Source organism: Nicrophorus vespilloides, unplaced genomic scaffold, assembly GCF_001412225.1.
Source record: "Nicrophorus vespilloides isolate i.1.1-1 unplaced genomic scaffold, Nicve_v1.0, whole genome shotgun sequence".
In the NCBI taxonomy this organism is placed as follows: Eukaryota; Metazoa; Arthropoda; class Insecta; order Coleoptera; family Silphidae; genus Nicrophorus; species Nicrophorus vespilloides.
The window spans coordinates 617,079-639,360 of NW_017100101.1; the positions used below are offsets into that span (position 1 = coordinate 617,079).

Genomic DNA, 22,282 nt, shown 5'->3' on the forward strand with positions numbered 1-22,282 from the left:
TGTTGATTCGATACGATAAAGATCGGATGTATTATTTGGTAACATTCATCGAGAAATTTAAGATCTTTGGGTATCGGGTAGCTGCGATCTCGAAGAGGACGTTTCAATTGGAAGGTCGTTCGCAAGGACGTTGTCACCGCAACCAATAACCTTGTCGCACCAGTTAGCACGGCATGGAATTTTGGCGCCTTCCATTTGAATCAATTTCTATAATACAATAGATATTTTCATTATTTTGAAATTCATAACAAATTTACTTATCAATTTCATCTTTCCAATTATAATGCTACAAACAAATATTTTTCATATATTTGACACAAACAAGTTGATGATATTTTTTACCCGAAAAATGACAACAATTGTGACAATCGACAAAAGTTAAGTTAGGTCGACTATCAGAAAGCCTTACCAGCTATGACTATAGAAAAGGATACGTTCGGAAACTCATGATTTTATCTTTAGTATAACTCAAAAATGCCGAAAGAGCTGAGACGTACAGGGGCATTCAACCTAAAAAACCAATAATATGTAACCTATTCTATTTGTAATAAAGACATTGAATATTAATTTTATCTTTAACTGTAGTATTCAATTTTAGATGTCACATAAATGCGTAAATGAAAACATTATTCAATTTTGAATACTACAAAAAGCACAATTATTGCAAGTTAAAGTATTACGTTTTACAAAATAACTAGGAAAGAATCATAACTATAGTGTTTGTAATCTTTCTAATATTTGTGAATTTTTTGTTTTTCAATATATGTAGATTAGGCACTGGATATAACGAATATTAATCTTGCGTTCAAAATATGTTGGTAAAACTTTCAATATTTTCGTGGATAATTTATAAAGGATAGGGTTGTAGCAGTTCATTGGAATATAGTGTACGTAGGTAATAAGTATTTGAATGCGAATATTGGTTTATCGATGTTGGTAGTTGCGCGCGGTCGCGCTCTGCACGCGCGAGAAGGAATGATCCACGGGGAAGACGCGCGCGCACATCGCTTCTTGGCTGACTGCGATCCGCGTTTACCTTCCGTAGCTGGCCATCAAGCAGCAGTCCAGGCAACCAGCCAGCAGTCGTCGACGACAAGGTATGCGGAGTGCAGTTGCGGCGCGCGCCCGCTCGACCACACAGTTATTATTTGCTTGATAGCTCTTGTGTATTTGCTACCCTTCTTATATATATATATATAAAAAAGAAAATAGTGTGACCACAGGACATACGAGCAAAAGAAGGTGTAATAGCTGTCAGCAGATATAGGTGTGTGATAAGCAGGTTTCGCAGGAAAAGCCCTTTGGTGTGTGCGGACCATCCACTCATCCTTAGTTAAAGGTGTAAACACGGTCCAGCAGGCACGGCAGATTTTCAGTGTGAATGCCGCTTCGCGGGTTTCAGCAGGTTTCTTTTCGTCGGTGACAATTCGAGTGGAAGGCAGTGAAAAAGCCAGCCCTTCCTTCCAAAAAGTACTGTTCTCACTCTGTGTTCTCAGTAGTGCCCTAACGTATATAATATATAACATACACGTCCAATCACATCAAAAATACCGTCCATCCACACGCGCCAACGCAGGTGACAACAACCAGCAGGAACAAATGACAAGCGAGACGACGTAACGCAACATCGAATTTCGCATCCCAGGTTAGTTATTTACAGCTAATTAAACATCAAGTGTTTCCACACCTCCTCAAATGCCAACTGCGTCTAGACAACCATGATCTTTTGTAATTTCCATACCCCCCTCCCGCAAAGTTTTGACAACCAATATTTACGTACATCTGAAACATTTGAATGAACAATCTCAGGTCAAAAGTCGTTTCAACTTACGTTTCAAGGCTTAAATATACGATTTATTTTTTTTAATAAATCACCTGCATTACTTCTACCAGAATGTTTCGATCATTTATGTTTTGTTTTAACGATGACATAAATATTGCGATGTCTCGCACGTTCCTCAATAGAGCACTTCTTTGGTGCTGTAATTTAAAACATCGAACCCCTAGAATTGATCGCTTCGAAATCTTCAGTTGGTGTGTCTTGTGCGAGGTCAGTTTTGCACTCGAAGGTCTCTGACATTGCCTGTTATCCAACTGCGATTTTTAAATATTTCCCAGATATCAACATTTGCCATTTAAATAATCGATTAAAGTAAACAACATTTAATGTATACAATCAATATTACCATAGCCTGTTTCAATCTTAACTGTTTATCTTGCGTTGGAAATAAATTAGGATGTATTGATATAAAACGGAAAATAAACAAATAATAAATTGGTAGACGAGCAAATAAACGTATTCAGAATACTCTGCGAAGTTGTCTTAATTTAGTTAATTTAATTCAAAAGTTGCTTATTAAAGGTCCATAAATAAATGAGAAATGTTTTATCTTTTTTTTAAATGTAAATGATTGTATTAAAAAAAATATACAGGTTTGCGGTTGGTGTGATTTCGAGTTTCTTGACCTAAATAAATGCGTTGCATTCGATTGGGAAATCTGTCTGTTGATTAGAATCATGATCTTGGCCGGAATTGCATTTCGTCCACTAATCTTTAGGTCATTTTGAAGAGTGTGCCAAGACGTAACCGATGTGTAAACAACAAAGTCCTCCTCAAAGGCCAAAACAAAAATGGATACAGGTCGATAACAACATTTTTCTTTCCAACGGTCAATATTGACTTGGCTCTTGGGCAATTCTATTACAGTTAATCGTAAATCATCGAAATATGCAACGAGAAATGCATCTAATTAGAAGCAAGGAAAACATTATTTAAATGATTCATAATAAAACAATTTGTTACATTTTGAGAATTGAGAGAGAAAATGAGAAAACTTTGAATTAGGCATCGAATTGGCAATATTAATTTACTAGAAATTTTGAAACTATCAATTAGAACATTTTCTGTTACAATAATATATCATTTATGAGCGCTTTGAATGAGTTTAAGTCTAAAATTTAATTTGTAAATGATAATCCGATTATTGCCGTTAATTACGCGAATTGCGATATTTTCTGGGGGCAGTAAGTTGGTTAAAAGGTGAATGTAACAATAATAATATGCGAATTCGAGTCTTAGCTCTAATTGGACAAAAAAAAAATAGTGACGCCATCTATCGATGAATATTTGTACTATTCACTATGTTTCAAATATCCTGCAAAATGATCAAATTTGAAGATTTATTTATTAATTTTGCTTTCGTAACAATTTATAGAAATTGTCAGCAGATTTTTTTTTAACAAAGTTTTTCTGATTAGTAATGATGTATCTGAATATTTTTTGGGACAGAAACATGAATGTTGCAAAATCTTGGATGCGCACGAAATATGTTGCAACGAAATATGCACGTTGGAATGAATGTAAACGGGACGTGGCTCGACGTCGTCGCATTTTTCCCCTTTCATTATCATGATTATTATTGTAAGATTTCCTCGACGAGGAAGAGAAAGCCAGGCCGCAATAACGAGTATATTTATTGGTAATATTAAGTAATGGCGACGACGAATTTCAAGCGTTTCTTTTCGTCCCGTGTTCCTCTCATTTTCGTCCTTTTTTTTATCTCTATATATATATATACAAGTTTGTGTGTTTGGCGGATGTCCTGCTGTTACGGTCGGCTCTGCAGAGGTGGCAACAACATAAAAAAGGACGGTTCACTACCTCTTTCTGTAAACCTTCCATCTATTTATTATTTGCCTTTCGTCGGTTATATATATATACACAAAAAAAAGGATCACCACGATCGAATTCGCAGGCCGGAAATAACGGCGTCCTCTGTGTCTGCAGATATTTATCTTTCCACAATGGATGTATTTATGGAATTATGCAAATATTGACTTTTATATTTGCTGCTTATTTTTGTCTAGACCAGGGGTTTCCAACCTTCCTTCTACATCGACCCCTTTCATCTAAATATTCTAAATCTTTGTAATGATCATTTCTTCTTTGTTTCAAGTAGTCCATGTAGAGTAGATTTTTTTGTGTTAATATTATATTTTTAACAACAGCTGCATTCAATTTTAATATAAACAAATTAATTTTAGAGTGAAATCAAAATGTAACTGATCGAACTTCAACGAGATTGATATTTTTCATAGTAATTTTCTTTGTAAATAAAGAAAATATAGAACCTTTTTTGATTTAATCAATTTTGTTGCCATAGGTTTATAAAATTCCAAAAGATGCAATAGTTTTTTTTTTTTGGAAATTTATAATAGTAATTAAAGATTTCAACGAACAAATTGTTATAGATTTTATAAATATTTTCGAATAATTGCACATATCAATATTAAATGTATAAATATGTAATGTAAAATGAAAAATCAGCACACCACACTTGGATGAAGTGTGATTCTCAACTTATACTTGAACTACATTAGTTCAAAACATAAACTATATTTTTTAAATTATTTTTTACACCAATTGACTCGTTAACATTTTGTAAACAATAATAAAGTAACGTTAAAATTACATTTAGTGTTGTTTCAATAATTTTTGCATTTACATATAAATACAAAAACTGTCCAAACGTCAGAACTTTCAATTTTAACGAAATAATAACATATTCTGCCACAAGTATAAACATAAAATATCTTATTTGACGTTTTGAGGTTAAGCACCTACACATGAATTGTTTCACTGCAAATTATAATTAATGCTTTCATCGCAATTACAAGAAACATATAAATTTTCATAACATTACATATATATTGCTTACATGAAATAAATTAAAATACGAGAAGTTTTACACAGAACATTGACAAACTTTTCAAGCAAACACAATTGACGTTTATTTGGCAGTTGACTTCAACATACACACATGCACACATACATTTTTTTTGTTTTCAATGAAAATATCGTTTATTCAATCGAATGAATGATCGATTAAATTGATTTGTTATTGTGATAAATCGTCTGTAAATTAAAAGAAAATGTATAAAGAGATTATCCTATTTGGATGATTAGCTACTATTACAAAACTCGATTAAACAGAAAAGGAATACTACATCACGTCAATTCAGTTATGGAATAACAAGATCGAAGAACAAGAACCTCGGTAAACCCATTATTGGATTACTTCGATCTCGTAGAAACGTATTGAATATGTAAAACCGGATCACGGAAATAAAGATTTACATAATTTAGTCTCGATTCATGGTGCGTGCACGTTACGTGGCTCCTTGAGTTCCAGCATGTCCCCTTCATCTTTTGCTCTTTCTCACTTTCTCACGCACACTTTCAATATTCCAAGTATCAACTTTTTTTTTCTTCCTTCTCACTCCTTTCATTATCGATTATCGTATCACTTATGCAGGAATCAAGGTTAACCAGAAATCAAAATCGAATTCATTTTGAAAAACGTATCAACAAACAACAAAAAGTAAAATAAAAATCGTTGATCCGCGCACATCATATAATATAAATATAGCCTCGTCTTTTGGAGCAAACGCACGAAGGTCCTTCGGGCGCGTGTGACTTTTCATACTTTGTACGATCATCGAAGACGTCACATTAACGAACAATTGATGATAATTGATTAAATTCCAATGTCAGTTACTTGCAAACGTCATCCGAAAATTCAAGTAAACGTCGACGATCATATTTGCAAGTGGATATGGTTTGACGGATTCAAACGCGTCAAACTACAATCGGATATTGATATTTCAGAATTCAAAATTAGATACTATGCATTATTCAAATAGTTCAAATTTTATTCCAATCCAATACTAAAAATTTTATATTACATTATTTACTTTGCATTCATCTATTTTTTTCTTAAATTAAAGAATTTAGTATATAGTTAGGTTATCTATTTACAAAACTAACCTGATTAACAATATTCTCTTAGTAAATAAACATAGATGTAATAAAACACAATTACAGTGGAATCTCGCTTAGGTTTAATCCGTTCGAAAATTTTCTGATTTTTACTCATAGTGAAATACTCGTATAGTGAAACATACTCAAAAATACACATAATATGTGTACACAAATTTTAAAAATGATGTATCAGACGCGAAATCCGGGACTTCTATTCTCATCGTCAATCGTTATGCGAAACGTCGCTTGTTAAGCGAGTCATTTTTCTTACAATTAATTTTACTCGTTAATCAAAATGCTCGTTAAGCGGGGTTCCATTGTATTATAAAATCTATATAAAGATAATAATATTTGGAAACTAATTATTAATCTACTGATTTGGTAAATATATTATAAGTTTGATAGTATATTTTTTTGTTATTTTCTGTAATTGCGAATTTGCGTAAAATATAATATTAGTTATTTCTGTATTTCGTTAAATGGTTTACTTAATGCAAAATGTCTGCTAAAGTTTTTGAAATATTCCTATCTATCCAAGTATTATCAGTAACAAACGTTGCTTAATTGTCGTAAGCTGCGAAACATGAAATACGCCGATCTATAGATAATACATAAACAGATACAGTGAGTAAATAAATACGTAGTAATGTCTGCTCAATTAAACAAAACAAAAAACATCTATTGCTTTTGTTTTTCCCCGTTACAAAACTGTCCATCTAATTATAGGAGTTATTTTCAGTCCTATCGAAATTAGATCTATCTCATTTTGTTTTCCTGTTGTTTCGTCGTCTGTCTAATGAATCTTATTTTGGATGGAATCGCAAGTTTTTTTTCCCACTCCCCTTTGTTTTATCAGTAATGTCGTATCGCTTGAATTCAGTTGTAATTATACATGATTTTGTTGTAAATATGAATGTAGACAATTTTGCGATTAGCGATAATGAATCCGTAATGAACATAGAAATATCATTTACAATACATTGAGTTTGATTTATTGCAATTCATATAAAACAAAATGTATACGTTTGCTTAAGATTTCAATATTTAATATAGATTTTGCTTAAAGTTTTTTTGTAGAATTAGAATTTTAAATATATGATAAATTAATGATAATTGCAAATTAGATTAAATTATAAAACTATGTGTATAATCTTATATAATTAAAGAAATATATATGTAAAAAGTTTCGTTATTTATTTCGAAAAATGCACTACGTTATTTAATTCGAAAAACTACTACTCGCGCGGTGTATTTTATTTACCACATGTATTACTGCCAGACAAAGTGTATAAATGAGTGTATTACTACAAGATAAATCTTTTTCAAGTTAACTAATGCTTCTTTATGAGATTCATAATTATTTGTAATACATTAATATAATAATTTTTGAATCAGAATCGTCGTCATTGCCCCTCTAATAAGCGTGAGTAGAGGTATCAGCTATTACACCAACACTACAGAACAAGATCAAACTTGCACTAAAACAACAACACAATATTGCACAGGAATTAGGTAAACACTTTGGTCAAATATGTTACGTTAAGTGTCATAGATGGGGAAAATATAGATGTGGTATCATTTCTTAGAAAATTGGTGTACTTTTTACACCGGTTATCGCGCAGATTAAATTTAACATTATCCAGTAGCAAAATATTGATATCCAAACTTATTTTCGAAACTTTTTACTACTCGAAATTTCTATTAATACGTGTCTAATTGGTCTTATTGCCTTTCAGTTAACATCTCATTTTCATATTCTCGGATGCGCGTGGCTTCTGGCCAAAACGATAGACCTCGTTTTCGAGCATCCCAAAACTCAAAGATATATTCATCCGTAATTTCGAAAGCGACATTTTTGTATTCCATTTTTACAGAACGTTATCTTGCTAATAACTTTTGTCTGCGGTGACGATGTTCAAAAAGCGTTAATTTTAAGAAGTAGTAAAAATAAAATGATGACCAGACGAAATAGCAATTAGCTTTTGAGAGAGCGTTGCCCTGTTCGCAACGAAATGTAAATTTTCAGAAATATGATTCATTTCATTGTGGTAACAAAAACTGTATACAGTTGAACCTCATAAACTCGTTAAGGTTTAATCCGCTCCAAAATTTCCGAATTTTTACTCGTATGTGTACACAAGTTTTAAAAATGATTTAGAAAGCGCACAATCAGGGACTTCCTTCTCATCGTCGCTCGTTAAGCGAGTCATTTTTCTTACATTTTGCTCGTTAAGCGAGGTTCCACTGTATTTGATTAGAATTCAGTTTGAATATCTTTCGAAATCTATCTGTTTGAAAATTTAGCAAAAAGTTGAATAAATTTAGCTTATCAGCACTCTAGAATGATCTTTGATTTGGAATCCTATTACCCGCGGCAGATAAGATACACTAGCGAACAACGATCGTCAGCCGTTATATTCCTGTTGCTATTTTGTTCGTTCACTGTTTTTTTTTTATTTTTGCGCTATTGTTTCGATGGACGTGATTAGATTTTATTGGCTTTTTCGAATTTGGAGGACGCACATAAAAATGTAATTAGTTGGGCGGACGGATGGATGAGGCGAAAAAGTATTCGCCTCTCTTTCTTTCCATCTTCCTTTTGACCGGTTCACTTTGGAAAAGTACGGAGTGTCCGTAATAATGCACGGAAAGATAATGCTTTTGTTTATCGCGTTTCTATTACCTTGATTGGTTGGGCGAGAGATCGAGAGCGCCGCTTCCTATACTAAAAAAAACGCCTGACCGGAAACGGTTTCTGAGATTTTGATTTCCAATCCATGGTCAATCTATAAAAAAATATCTGTATTTCGTTATTAATACTAATTCGTCATAATTGTGATAACTACTTTTCTTTTTTCAAATTGTTAATACTAACTGAAATGTAAAATCTCTATATTAATTTTACTTTTTATCTGCTAAAGTTAAATTACTGGACGAATATCAAATACAGTAGAATCTCGCTTAACGAGCATAATCCGTTCCAAAATTTCCTGATTATTACTCTATAGTGAAACAATTTTCCCCATATAAACTAATTTAATACAGTGGAACCTCGCTTAACGAGCATTTCGCTTAATGGGCAAAATGAATTGTAAGAAAAATGACTCGCTTAACGTGTAAATTTTCGCATAACGAGTGACGATGAGAAGAGAAGTTCCTGATTGCGCGCCTGCTATATCATTTTTAAAACTTGTGTACACTTATTATGTGTATATTTGAATATGTTTCATTATACGAGTAAGATTCCGATTGTTTTAGAACGGATTATGCACGTTAAGCGAGTATACGATAATGCATTCCATTTTGGAGTCATTTTTCTTACAATTTATTTTGCTCGTTAAGCGAGATTGCACTGTATGTAGAATTATCCTATAATTTATTTGTAAGCATATGAATTTAAACCTAATTTGAGTAAATTCCTTTCATGTGTTCCCATTTTTCATTTCTTACTGTCGATTATTAAACTGATAATATAAATCTCAAAAAAAAAGTTAGGTTAAACTGTACATATTTATTTGACGTTTTATTGAGTAACCTTAGCAATTAATACAGGAATATCAAAATATTGATTGAAGTAGATTATTTTTAGAAATGTTGCGAGACAATTTTTATAAAAATATGGAACTCTGCAGATAGACCGGAAAGACAAAGTATGGAAACTATTGATCATTTAGCTGCAGTAAATTTCATGGACAATCTACTGAATTTTATTCCATCTACTGAAAGTAGACAAGAAAAGAATTTGCCATTTATGCTCAAATACTCTTCGAGGTTAAAAAAACTAAAATATGTTACAACTTCGTAAATATATATAAAAAAATCATTTATTTTTTTCGGGTAAATTTTGTGAATATATTTCAGTAGTTAAAGAGTTAATTTAATAAATTGACAATTTGACGTTTCAGTGAATAATATAAAAATATTGACAACTATTTAATTAATTAATTTGACAACTTACGAAAGTTTAGCAACTACCGACATTGACAGCTATTTACTTGTTAACCTATTTTGCAAATAAAACTAGACTATACAAATACAATAATACTTCTGTTATTTACGACTCAATACGCAACGTATTAGTTGTTACGCAACGGCTGCATTTGCTATCTCGTATTTAAAGTAAAGCAATAAATACGATGATCTCTCTACAAATTGAGGAGCAGCATGAGTATCACACAGCTCGGTCGTGAATTAATCTTGCAATTGTAATGGCCTCAAAAAAAAAGAAGAAATATATGGGATGTATACAATTTCGTACGCGCATCTTTATCGCGTTGGCATTGAACAATTGTTTGTTCGGCCCGTTTGGATTTTGTTATTATTATTTTCATTAATCGAGACAGAGCGTGGGTTCTGCCCGAAAAATATAGACAGATATATTTGCTTATCGCTATTTTGTTGTGCACGTTTGTATTTTTAAAAGTTTTATTCGTTTTCTATATTATATCTCCAGAAAGCACTTCTACTTGCTCAGAAACCTATAGGGTGTAAATTCATTAACAAAATATTAAACATTAACATTTTTGTTGAAATTTACGGTATTTTTTTAAATTTTCGATATTTTATTTATTTTTTAATTTTTGTATTGTTAAAATTTGCATTTTGATAACTTTCAGGTTTTTCTTTTTCTGAAAAAGGTATTGATAGGCGACTAAACAAACGAATGATGAAAATCCTTCGAAAATCTAAATATAGATGCATCACAAATGGCAACTAATTTATATGTTGACTGTGGCTCAATTAATTTTCCCCGAGAACGAGTCTGTAATTCCCAATCATCCGTTGCACCTAATATGAATTCGTAATAAAAAAAAGTTTGTTTTCCGTCTCGAGTCTATATAGCCGTAGTGTTCGTCGACAGACTACTAAATCAACTACAAAAGAAAACATTGTTCTTGTTGTGAAAATTCCTCATAAATAATTTAAGACGAAATATTGCCCTTTATGACTCGATTTCTGTAAATTTTCTTTAGATCGATCGGAAATAAGTTTAGTGCAAAGTGGCCATAAAAGTAGGCGATCTGGACGTGTCTGAAATTGCTTTTGCTTCTTGATACTGCGTCACCCCACAAACGTGTCGTTCGCCATAGGTTATTATTGGATTTGAATATTTTATAGACCTGGAGCGCGTCAATCAAAATATTATTAGATCGAAAAGGTACCTTTATTCAACTTTGAAACAGGTTTCAAATAATGATTGTGTAAGTGTAAATGATTTCCATTAGGGAAAATTACAAGAAATTGATGATTATGTCATGGATGTAATTTTGTTGTTTCTCTTGCTACAATACTAATTTTAATCTGTGCTCAAGTTTGATCAATTTACTGTCAATTATGGTTCAAGTAGGCCCCGGTGCGCCGTTTGTTATATAGCATCATCTGCGAGGCTTTTGCATTTAGAGAGTAATAATGTATAGATGCTTTCGTAATTTTGGAACAATGTTAAATTATGTCCTTTGATTATATTGATTAAGTTTTATCTCATCATACATTTTCAAGTATTAAATTAATCAATAGAGTGTCTTAATATTTACAGGTAACTCTCATTAAAGAAGATACTGTTCTAAATTGGTACCTTCATCTTTAAGAATAAAATAATAGCTTCAGAAACATTTTCATTAATCTACATTTATAAATACGAAGATTCAGATGTTATTATTACGTACTGCAAAAGTTATTAATAACAATACAGTATTATAATTTGAACAAAAATTAATAATGTATAAGGCAGGCATTAAGGTTGTTGTGAGCCCTAGATAACAGGCTTAATCTTACTTAAGAACTAAATTCCTGACTCTTAAACCCAACATTTTACTTCGTGAGCCTAAAGTGCCTAATAGAAAAATGGCACTGATATAAGCATCCAATTATTGAATTTATAAATGAAAATGTTTAAGGAAAAAATATTGTAGACTGTACATAAATTCTGTTTCATTTTGTCACGAAAAGTATTGAATAAAATTGTTTCATAATTATTTTACTTACTGTTTACTTTTATTCCAGTTATTGAAACAATATGAAAGTTTTTATTTGTTGAATTTAAGAAATTGAAATATTGAAATAATATAAAGATTGAGATAAAAACCTTTGAGCAAAGTTGGTTCTAAATAAGTTTTTAAATGTTTCAAAATTCGGAAATCATACAAAGTTTTCTACAGAATTTTTTTTTTTACGAAATCATAATTATAAAATTAGATATCAATGCTTGAATTTGATCTCTTGGATTAAGTGTGAATGTTATATTGAATTTAATATGTTAATATGTTATTTAAATGGAATAGATTGTAAATAAGTAAAGATGTTTCGACATCAAATACATAATTCAAGTGAAATGTAGGTGCGGTGAGTTTCAAGTTTTGTAACCTCGATTTTTGGAAGGAAGTTTCCCGTAGGCGCGTTTCGTATCCGCGCGGAAGTGTTCGTAGTAGTAGAGCGTTGATTCATTTTTGTTTGTTTGTTTTGCTTTTTTTATATTGTTCTCTCTGTATTATTAGTGGACTTTCATTTCTGGATGCAGGCTCTACTAAAATTCTGATTTTTTTTGCAGATCGCTAATGATGTGGTACCAGCAGATACCTTCAGCCCTTCTGGACTCGCCTTCCCATTCGAGCCTTGCCCTACTGACACTGTGCAACGTCTTCGTGCTTTCGCTTGGAAGTCAGGAGGAATGGACGAAGACGTTCCCGTTTGGATCCCTTTCGGAAGATAGATCGGATCCGTTCACCAGGGCCTTCATAAATGTGTCGCGCGGCAGCGAGAAGGGCTGGGTGTGGGATAAGACTGCCGTCGGTCGATACGGGGGCGGATACATCGGGCCGGCCTTCGGGATGGTTGTCCACGTGACGGCCGTCGACGATCCCGACGACCACATGGGATGCCAGGGGCCCTTTGCGAGCAGTCGTCGCGACGGACGTCTGCCGCCTCCCGGTGAACCCTGGATTGCGCTCATCAAACGCGGACAGTGCAACTTCGAAGTCAAAGTCGAGAATGCGTATAGGAGCAACGCTGCCGGTGTCATCGTCTACAACGATCGCGACTCTGGCAATCTGGACAAGATGAAACTATCCACAGACAATGGCAGTAAGTCACTCTTATTTTCACCATGAAAACTCACAAACTCTTCTTCACAATGGAAATCTGTCAATTATGTCAAATAAAATCATCTAGTTCTCCATGACAACCACATAACATAACAATATATTTGTTATGAATTAATGATTATCTATGGAATATTTCATTATTATATGAAATTTCCAAAAAATGTATATGCTGTTTCCCTAGATCAAAAAAGAATCTGTGAAAAATTAAAATTCAAATATTGGGTGAAGTAAAAAGTTCTGAGCGTTTTGTTCAATACATCGAGCTTCTTCTTGAGACCAGCCTTATGCAAATGGTCCAAACAGTTTTCTGGCTAATCTTCAGTTCCTAGGCAATGGAATAAGTGCTCGCATGGCGGCCCGACTCGACGATTTCCATGTTTTTATCAACATTTTCGATGATTAGCCAAAGCGTGTCTCATCTTCGACGTCCATATTACCAGAACGAAAGCATTGGAACCAAAACTTTGTTTTTGCATTTGATATTGTAAACAACACATTTTTTTGGCCGCCTGCTCCGCTTTTCCCCTTGGTCGTAGTGGTACTGAAGAATATACCGAATTTTGGATTAACTAACCAAATTTTTTTTTTAAAGCGTTATGTCGTAGTATAGAATGACAAGATTCAACGTATACATCGTGAGATTATGGCTCATTAGAGCCATCCAACGAAAAACGCTCAAATTTTTTTACTTCACTCATATATAGAAAGTCTATCTTGCATACTTTAATATAAATATAAAAATCATTACGAGAAAACAATAATGTTATTCAAAAGACATGGAAGGAAGTCGTAATAATATTCAAATAAGTTGTAGATATTTTATCACGAAAATGTTTATTAAATTCCACCGTTTGTTTGTTTAAAAAATATAATATAAGCAAAACATTTACATTTTGAAATATATTTATCTTGATAATTATAGATAATATATATATTCATAATTAATAAATTAAATTAGCATTCTGAATAAGCTATAACTAAATAGTTTATGATAAATAAGGTAATTCATAAGAGAAAAAAAATACAAAAATATATTAAAACAGTTCATTATTGTTACCTATTTCATATTTTCTTCATCAAAATATGTAAATGCTTTGATTATGTAAGCAAATTTAATTATGAATATTTTTCATAAGTCATTATATTGAGAAAATTAACATTTAAAAAAAAAACTTACAAAAAAACAGATAGTTTGTTATACCAGGAAAAATTTGTTTAGTTTAACGTAGGTCAGTTTTGTTTAGGACAACTAAATGTTTGTTGATAATGAGTCTGGTCCAAGACAATCTTCAAAAATCAAACCTTTGAAAAAAAAAATCATGTAAATTTTTAATTAAAACGGATATATTTATACACTTAACAGGTTTCTCAACCTATTTGCCGCGTGACCAAACATACAGTAGAATCTGTTTTTGAGCGGTCCTTTTTTATACGGTATATGAAATCTAACCAATTCCATTGTAATATTTTGGCACCATTGTAATGTTTTCTATCAGTGTGCATATGTACAGGCTGCTCAAACGATTATGTTTCAAATAATTAGCTTAACACATGTTTTTACTTAAAACTGATCACATTTAGATATATTTTAATATCTAAATTACTATTATAATAGATTCACAAAAAAACGCAAAGACATACTTAAATTCAAATAATATTATTTGTCATTTTATAAAACGAAGAAAAAAAACTTTAAATGCTTCAATCACGAGATTTTACGGACTTTTACCCGGCAGTTTAAGAAAAGATGCAAATTTACAAATGCAATAATTGGCAAGCGCGAAAAGATTATAAACATGACGAAAGAAACACGTCTCGTCGTTTTAAGTCTTTGTCTTTTACGTTTTATTTTGTCGTTGACATTTGTGTGTGTGTGTGGGTTCGTTTTGTTACGTTCGAAACCAGTAATTTGCCCGTACGTACTTACAAGTGGCAATCAGCTAAACGTCCAAATTGCCATCTCATTACATTCTAAATAGAATTCATTAATCCGGTCTTTGTGTCTCCTTCGAATTTCGTCACGTAACATTGAAATTTTCATCAAATTAACACACATACATATATAAAAACAACAAGAAATACCGCAAACGTGACATTCCAAATTTGTAAATGCTGTCAATGGATCGCAATTTAATGTTATTCCGATTTCTATTATTTCCAATTTTTGTTAATTTTAATAATGAAATTTTATAGGAATATCCCGCACTGTTTAAATTTGCACAAAAAGTATATAAAGGAAAAAGAAGATCATTAATGTAAAGAAAAAGAATAATTTTGTGTCTTAGTTTTTTAATAATTAATTTTCATTTAGCTCAAGTAAAGTTTAGTTTGTTTTGAAATATTCAAAACGTACTCTAGTGAATCCGCACTGATTGATGTAGTAAGGTATAACTGTGATTTGGAATATGTTGTTTCTGTTTGAAAATTAGTTCAATGATTTATCACGAAGCTTGAATTAACTTACAGTTATGTAATCGTGCATACTGGGAACTATTTATTTGACCTGAGGAGTGATTGAGTTTAACTAGTCTACACTTTCGTATTTCGCATCGTTCGCACACGGCTCCGACAATCTTGATATTATATCAATTTTGTAGAGATGTTTTTCGAGTATTTTTCCGCTCCTCGTCGAAAGCGAGCCGGTGAAAAAGTTTGGAGCGTTGAAAATGGAGCGGTTCGAGCGAGATGCATCGCTCTATTATTTATTTGTTATTAGCATCGCTCGACCTACTTTAAATGTACTTTAAATTGCCGAGAGAAGATGTGTCGTTCCTTTCTTTCTAATGATCGCCAATTAAAATAGATCACGAACACTTTTCGTACCAGAAGAAGAAAAGAACGAAATATGCATAGAGATAGAGATGTGAGATGTTTTCCCGTATTCTCGTCTCGCGGATCAATTGTTAATCTTAGATTGAGAATCGCTCCAAACGTTTCGCAAACTGGAATTTTCGTATCACCGCTGCTGCTGCTTCTTATTTCTTTCTGCTGCTGCTCTCTTCTTACGTTGTTCGTTCGGCTATGCTTGATCTCCGAAGGTCAGCACCGGTCTACAAACAGCTGAACACAATGAACGTTTCGAAGCGATAATTTCACCTCGAAATATACTGCACAATTGTTACTTTGCTTGTACTTGCGTGTATTGAAACAAATGAAATTCTACACTCATTACAGATCTGATTACTGATTTTCGGATTTTTATTTGAATGTGACGCTTTGTCTGCTAGTTTAATTGATTTGTACTTATTGCACTTCTAACTATTTCTTTAATTCATATAACACAAATCCAAATATTTTCATTGCTTAATACTAACTTTACAATAAAATTCTTTGCAATTTCACTCTTAATTTCCAATTATTGCAAAAATATAAATTTCTATAAATTAGCTCAGTATATTTCATTGGAATTAAATTTTGATTTTACAAAAAATTTTGAGTTTAAAATTTTATTACAAAATTATCCAAAAAACATTTCTTCTTTCAAGAAATGAAAATTAATTGATAATTGATTAAATTTACAAAGAAATTAAAGTTACTATCTTTATTTTTTTTCACAATTTTCTAAAAGTAGCTTAATGTATTTTTTTTAAGAAACCAAAATCACTATGTAGTAAGTATCAAATTTGAAATTGTTTTTTTTTTCATAATAGTCAGAAACATTCGAAATTGAAACAAGTTTTAATTATTAAAATTACAAAAAACATGAGTTGAAACAAAACAAGAATTATTTTTGTAACAAAATACCTAATATAAGTATAAGAATTTATGTTAGTTGCATCTAAATGAAACGAGAAACAAAACAATAACTAATTTTGAAACAAAATACTTCGAAATTTAGAAATGTCAATTTTAATTTTGTTTATTAACAAATAGAATAAAATAAAACTTATACATCGATATAAACTAAATGAAAGCAATTGCTAGTATACACATAAAGTTGATATTACACACAATACGTATTTTTTATGAAATAACCTTCATACACTTAACATGTTTTAACCTATATTGTTTTTATTTCCTGCAGAATTACATAATAGTTTCATAAAATTAGGTTAACACTTTTTAGTTCATTAGAGAGGAAAGTCTGATGACATTTAGACATATTTCAATGTACATCAGCGTTTCTCAACCCAACATAATTGTTTGTAATTTTACTTCGACCCAATTGTTTCTAACGACGCAAGGTGACAGTTGCCATTTTGCAACGCTTAGGCTGAGGAAGCGTTTGTAAATTATTCTAAATTTGAAGATGAAAACACTGTGGATTCAAGAAAATTTAACTATGATGCAGTTGGAAACATCCGAAAGCAAACAATTGAGGGAGTTATGTAACGGCGCCGCCTATGCTAATGGGAGGCGTGAATCGAGAGTAGAAAGTAATTTGCCGGCGATATGTAAATTCTTATTTCATGCTCCTTTTTTCCGTCCTCGGTTCACCAGTTTCTCATCTTTACGTAACGGAGCTGAATTAATGCATGCAGAAGAAACGAACGACAACAACAAACAAACAAAAAATCTAATGAAACAACAACGAAACCGAGCGTGCGGTTCAGCAAATCGCCGTTCTTCGGTTGTTGGGAAAAACGTTGGAAAAGTCGCGTTCGCATTAAAGCGCGACCCGTATTAATGAATAAAATGTTGTTGCAAAACAATGCGACGGAAAGGACAAAAAAAAAGTATATATACAAGTAACAAACGGTGCATTATTTTCGGTTTTCATTCATCGAAGAAATCCGTGCACAAAGAAACTCTGTCACGGTCAACTACAACTGGGCGAGTGACACATGGGAAATTGGAAAGATACGACGCGTTTAATTGAATTGTAATCATTGTCATTTTTTTTAATTTATAGAAATTTACATCAAAATTCCATTATGGATTTATTGCATTTGGTTGAGTAATTGCGTTTTTTTTTTAAAGATTGGAAAGGTTACGTTAGGTCACAAGCACGTCCATGAACGAGCAAAACATTAATTCGTAGTTTAGGAGAATTAATTGAATCGTCTTATATAATTTAGTTAAGTAATCACACTAAAATTATTCGAAGTGAATTTATTAGCTAAAAAATGTATTTATTTGACTTGTTAAAATGAATCTATATAAAAAAAAATTAAAAAAGTAATTAATAGTTATGTATTTTGTTTTAATCTAATAAATTATAGATGTCATAGAATATGCGTGAACATTTTGTTTTGCCGCTACATTTATTACTTTTTCCTTGTTAAGGTTATTTCATTTGTCAGTTGTGTAACCTAACCTATTTCATTATGATATAATAATAGTTTGTTGTAACGGTGTCATAAAAGAAGCGTTATTATTTTATTTTCTTAACATTTGTTGTTTTGTTCGATTAAAATTATAATAGAACCTCGCTTAACGAGTTTAATTCGTTCCAATATTTCCGGATTTTTACTCGTATAGTAAAACATTATTCAAAAATATACATAATATGTGTAAACAAGTTTTAAAAATGATGTAGCAGGCGTGCAATCCGGGACTTCTCATCCTCACTCGTTATGCGAAACGTCGCTCGTTTAGTGAGTCATTTTTCTTACAATTCATTTTGCTTATTAAGCGAAATGCTCGTTAGGCGAGGTGCTCGTTAAGCGAGGTTCCACTGTATATGATTTTTCATTTCACAGATGTGCAGTGTGTAGTATCTAATTATATCATTGAAACCTTAACATCGCTGTGATAAGTATATATATTTTGGAAAGTTATTTCCAAATTTTCTATTTTTTCTATTAATTTCCGTAGTGCGAATTGATTAAAAACCTGTAATTCCTTCATTTAATTAATTAATTTTCATATTCTTATGATTCAAAATTAGAAATTTTCATTTACTTTATTATAAGAAAATTCATACGTTACTAAATAGTATTGAAAAATATGTCCACGTTATTTTATACCCAACATTATAGAAACCGGAAATGCGAGCGTGACACACGCATTCTTCAATTTTTCCAAAATGATTTCATTCTCGTGAGTCGTCGTCCGTGCACGAATTATAAATAACATTCACCGGATAAAATTTCTTTGTTCCATCCTTTATCCTACACAGACCATTACAAATATCATCAGTCGCCTTACAAACAAAAGAAAAAAAGAGTTAAAAAAAACAAATATTTGCAAATCCTACTTCACCGTACAAAAACGGTTTAATCCAAAATATTTCGGTTAACATTTGTACGTACTGGCAAACATCGAGCATCGTGCCAATGACCATTTCGTTTAACTTCTCTGTTAATTCCATCCTTGTTTTCTCAATTTTTAATTCAACGTCCTCCGCAAATATTTTATGAAAACAAAACAATCCGGTAAACGTAAACAAACGCATTTGTTTTATTACGGTTGCGTTATTGTTTTTCTTTCTTTAAATCCTCCTTTCTTCTCTCTCTTTCTCTTAGACTTCACGTCTATTTGTAGGTAACTTGTTTACAGCTACTCCAAGTTCATATAGAAATACGCTTCAGTAGTCCATTTCTGCAAATGCCTTTAATCGGATTACGTTTGTTTATTAAATTAAACGGATGGAGCCAGAGTATCGGCGTTACTCGTAAGAGTTTGCTCGAGTCTTTGTTCTGATTTGAACTCGTCGCGGAGGTGCTGCAGTTTTTTTTCGCTATTTTTAAACCTTTGGATCTGGTTGAATGATCTCAGCAAAATAATTGTTCGTAACTTCGTTAAAATCACGAACAAGAAACGAGTTACTATTTATTTTTTTGGTTTTTACCGGCCATGCAAATGCTTAATTAGTGTTCAGCGTATAAAAGTTTTTGCACACTAGTTCTCTATTTAACGTTAATTACGTGCACTTTGCGCGAATCGGAATTCGAATTTTCCCAGAATCGCATACATCACAATGGGTAAGGATTTCTTAAATTATGGCTCGTGTATTCAGTAAATTAAAGAAATAGCGGAACTCGTCTTAATTGCTTGTACTTTTTTTTTGTAGAAACGCTTAATTTAGCGTATTGATATAATTATTAAAGAATGAAAAGGAAAATATAAATTTGTGAGAATGCCATAATATGCCATAATCAAAATCTTAAGAATTGGTTAATTTATTAACTATTTAAAAAAAAAAGTTCTTGAATGTGTTTAATTTTGCAACTGAAGTTAGTTAGTAACATTATATTATATTTAATTAAATATTTGTGAAGATTCAAAAGTTCGTGGAATATCTGATATAAAACTTGAAAATAATTGCATTCAATTAAACAGTAAAACAACCCCGTCAGATGCACACACGACATTCACTGTAGTGCAGTGGTTCCTAACCTTTTTTGTACAATTCCTCACCAAAGCCTTTCTAAAATCCTTATACCCTTATGTAACATAAACAAAATATGCCATACGCTTAAACTATAGTCATGTCCATTTTCGAATGGGTCCACGTTGAAAAACAATGGTGTAGTGCTTTAGATTCGAAGAGTTTGGTTTTGGATGTATTTTAAAAATACATACAATACATGACTGCGCGTTTTTGTCGTCACGCTTTAATTGTGGCGCCAATTAATGATGTTATTTCTAAGAAAATAAATATTAAATTTTAAGTTGCACGAGCAAAAAAAGATTTTCTAAAAATTTCATTCAATTATTGATCTTGTTTTCAGAAAATTGAGATAAACTTAACAAGAAAAGTTTATAAACTTTACAGTATTTCCAAGGAGAAAAGTCATCTATTATTGATACTGCTGCTTTTTTAGGAGAAATACGAATGGTAATTCACCTAGTTTATCTAGGAAATATGAATTAGCTAGGAGTGGATTTTTTAATAAAAAGTTTGTGAAATTTGCATGCAAACGAAGGACATTTGCTTATTTTATTTCATTATTCATGTTTTTTTTTGTAGGAAACTAGGAGTAATAATTGACCCAGTTCTTGATGTTCATCCACAAATTAATGTTAGAGAAGTTCACAAAACTTGCGCAAAAATATTTAATAATTTTATATTTTTCTATTAAAATAATAATGGTATAAAATTAATGCAATCATCATTTAAATGTTTATTTTCAAAGCGTTTATCTGGAAAATTGAATGTAAAAGTACGATAAGTACGTTTCAATTTAAAAGATGCAAAATTTCGATTATAATTAAATAAATTGTAGTTTTTCTAAGATGTCATAAAAGAAACGTTACCATTTTCTTTTTGCGCCATTCTTTTTTTTTTGTTATATCATGTTTCATTTGACAGTTGTGTAACCAAACCTATTTTTGCACGAAATAATTTACCATTATTTTTTTGACCCAGTTCATAATATTCCTCCAGAAATTAATATTACAGAAGTTTACGAAACTTGCGCAAAGATTCATTTTTCTATTAAAATAATAGTATAAAATTACTACCATCATCATCTTGAAGATAATTTATAAAAGCGTTTATCTGGAAAATGAATGTTAAATAATATTTTACTTAGATTTTTATTTGTATTATTGGAAATAATTCCGAGAAACGTCGTGAAGTTGATGTATTCATTAGCAAACATACAATTACAATGAATTATCGATTGGTAATTTCGAATCTACGAAAATACGCGATTTTGAATAAATTTTTTGTTTACCCTTCAGGTCATAATTATTATCAATAAATCAAAATTCTCATTCTGCCAATAAACAATCGTCTGGTGAAAACCCCGGGGCATGAATCAATTGGATAAACGTTACATTTATTATCGAATTTGCACGCGATTTGCGCATCTCGGGATTCCCGTTCTCGAAACTTTTGATTACAAGTTTCTTTTATAGATCTTGTAAAACTTTCCTTAAATTTCTATAAAGATATGACTACGAACGATGAAATGAACGATGCAAATTTTAACGCTGTTGACGAATTAGTCTCATTTTATATATTTACCAAGGACAAGAAATAAGGGTCGACGGCCAATTTATTCGCATCAACATAAACTTATTTATATCATCAAAATCAATACAAAAAATAATACACATTAAATTATACTGAATATAGATGAAATATATGAATTGTTTATAATTAAATTGATGCGAGCACGTAATCAATTTCATTCAATTAAATGGCAATCAACGATTATATTTTGAATGAAACGAGAATTACATGTTCCAATTAATTCTCGTTTCATCTAAACAAAAAAATGTTTTAATTATAATATAATTACGTGAATTATAATTTATTTAATCTAATTAGAACATTCTCAGATTGCTTGATACACATTAAAGAAACTAATTATATTTCCTAACTCATTTTTTTCGCCTTTTTCCATTTAACTTGTGATGAAAGAAATGAAAAGAAAATGAACGCATTTACAAGAGATTATTGAATTTTCTTTCAAACGTATAATTTAAATTTTATACAGAAGCGAGCTCTTTCAATTACACAAAAAAA

At 31.4% G+C, this 22,282-nt stretch overlaps 1 protein-coding gene across 1 annotated transcript in view; it reads left to right on the forward strand.

Moving 5' to 3' along the window:
- The first annotated feature begins 1,018 nt into the window (after nt 1-1,018).
- The window catches only part of LOC108568073 (protein goliath-like), a 41,060-nt gene continuing 19,796 nt past the window's right edge, over nt 1,019-22,282 (forward strand). Inside the window, exons 1-2 of the mRNA XM_017928980.1 lie at nt 1,019-1,645; nt 12,369-12,901. Coding sequence (XP_017784469.1) covers nt 12,376-12,901 — 526 coding nt within the window. The 5' untranslated portion in view covers nt 1,019-1,645; nt 12,369-12,375. The remainder of the gene's footprint in view (nt 1,646-12,368; nt 12,902-22,282) is intronic.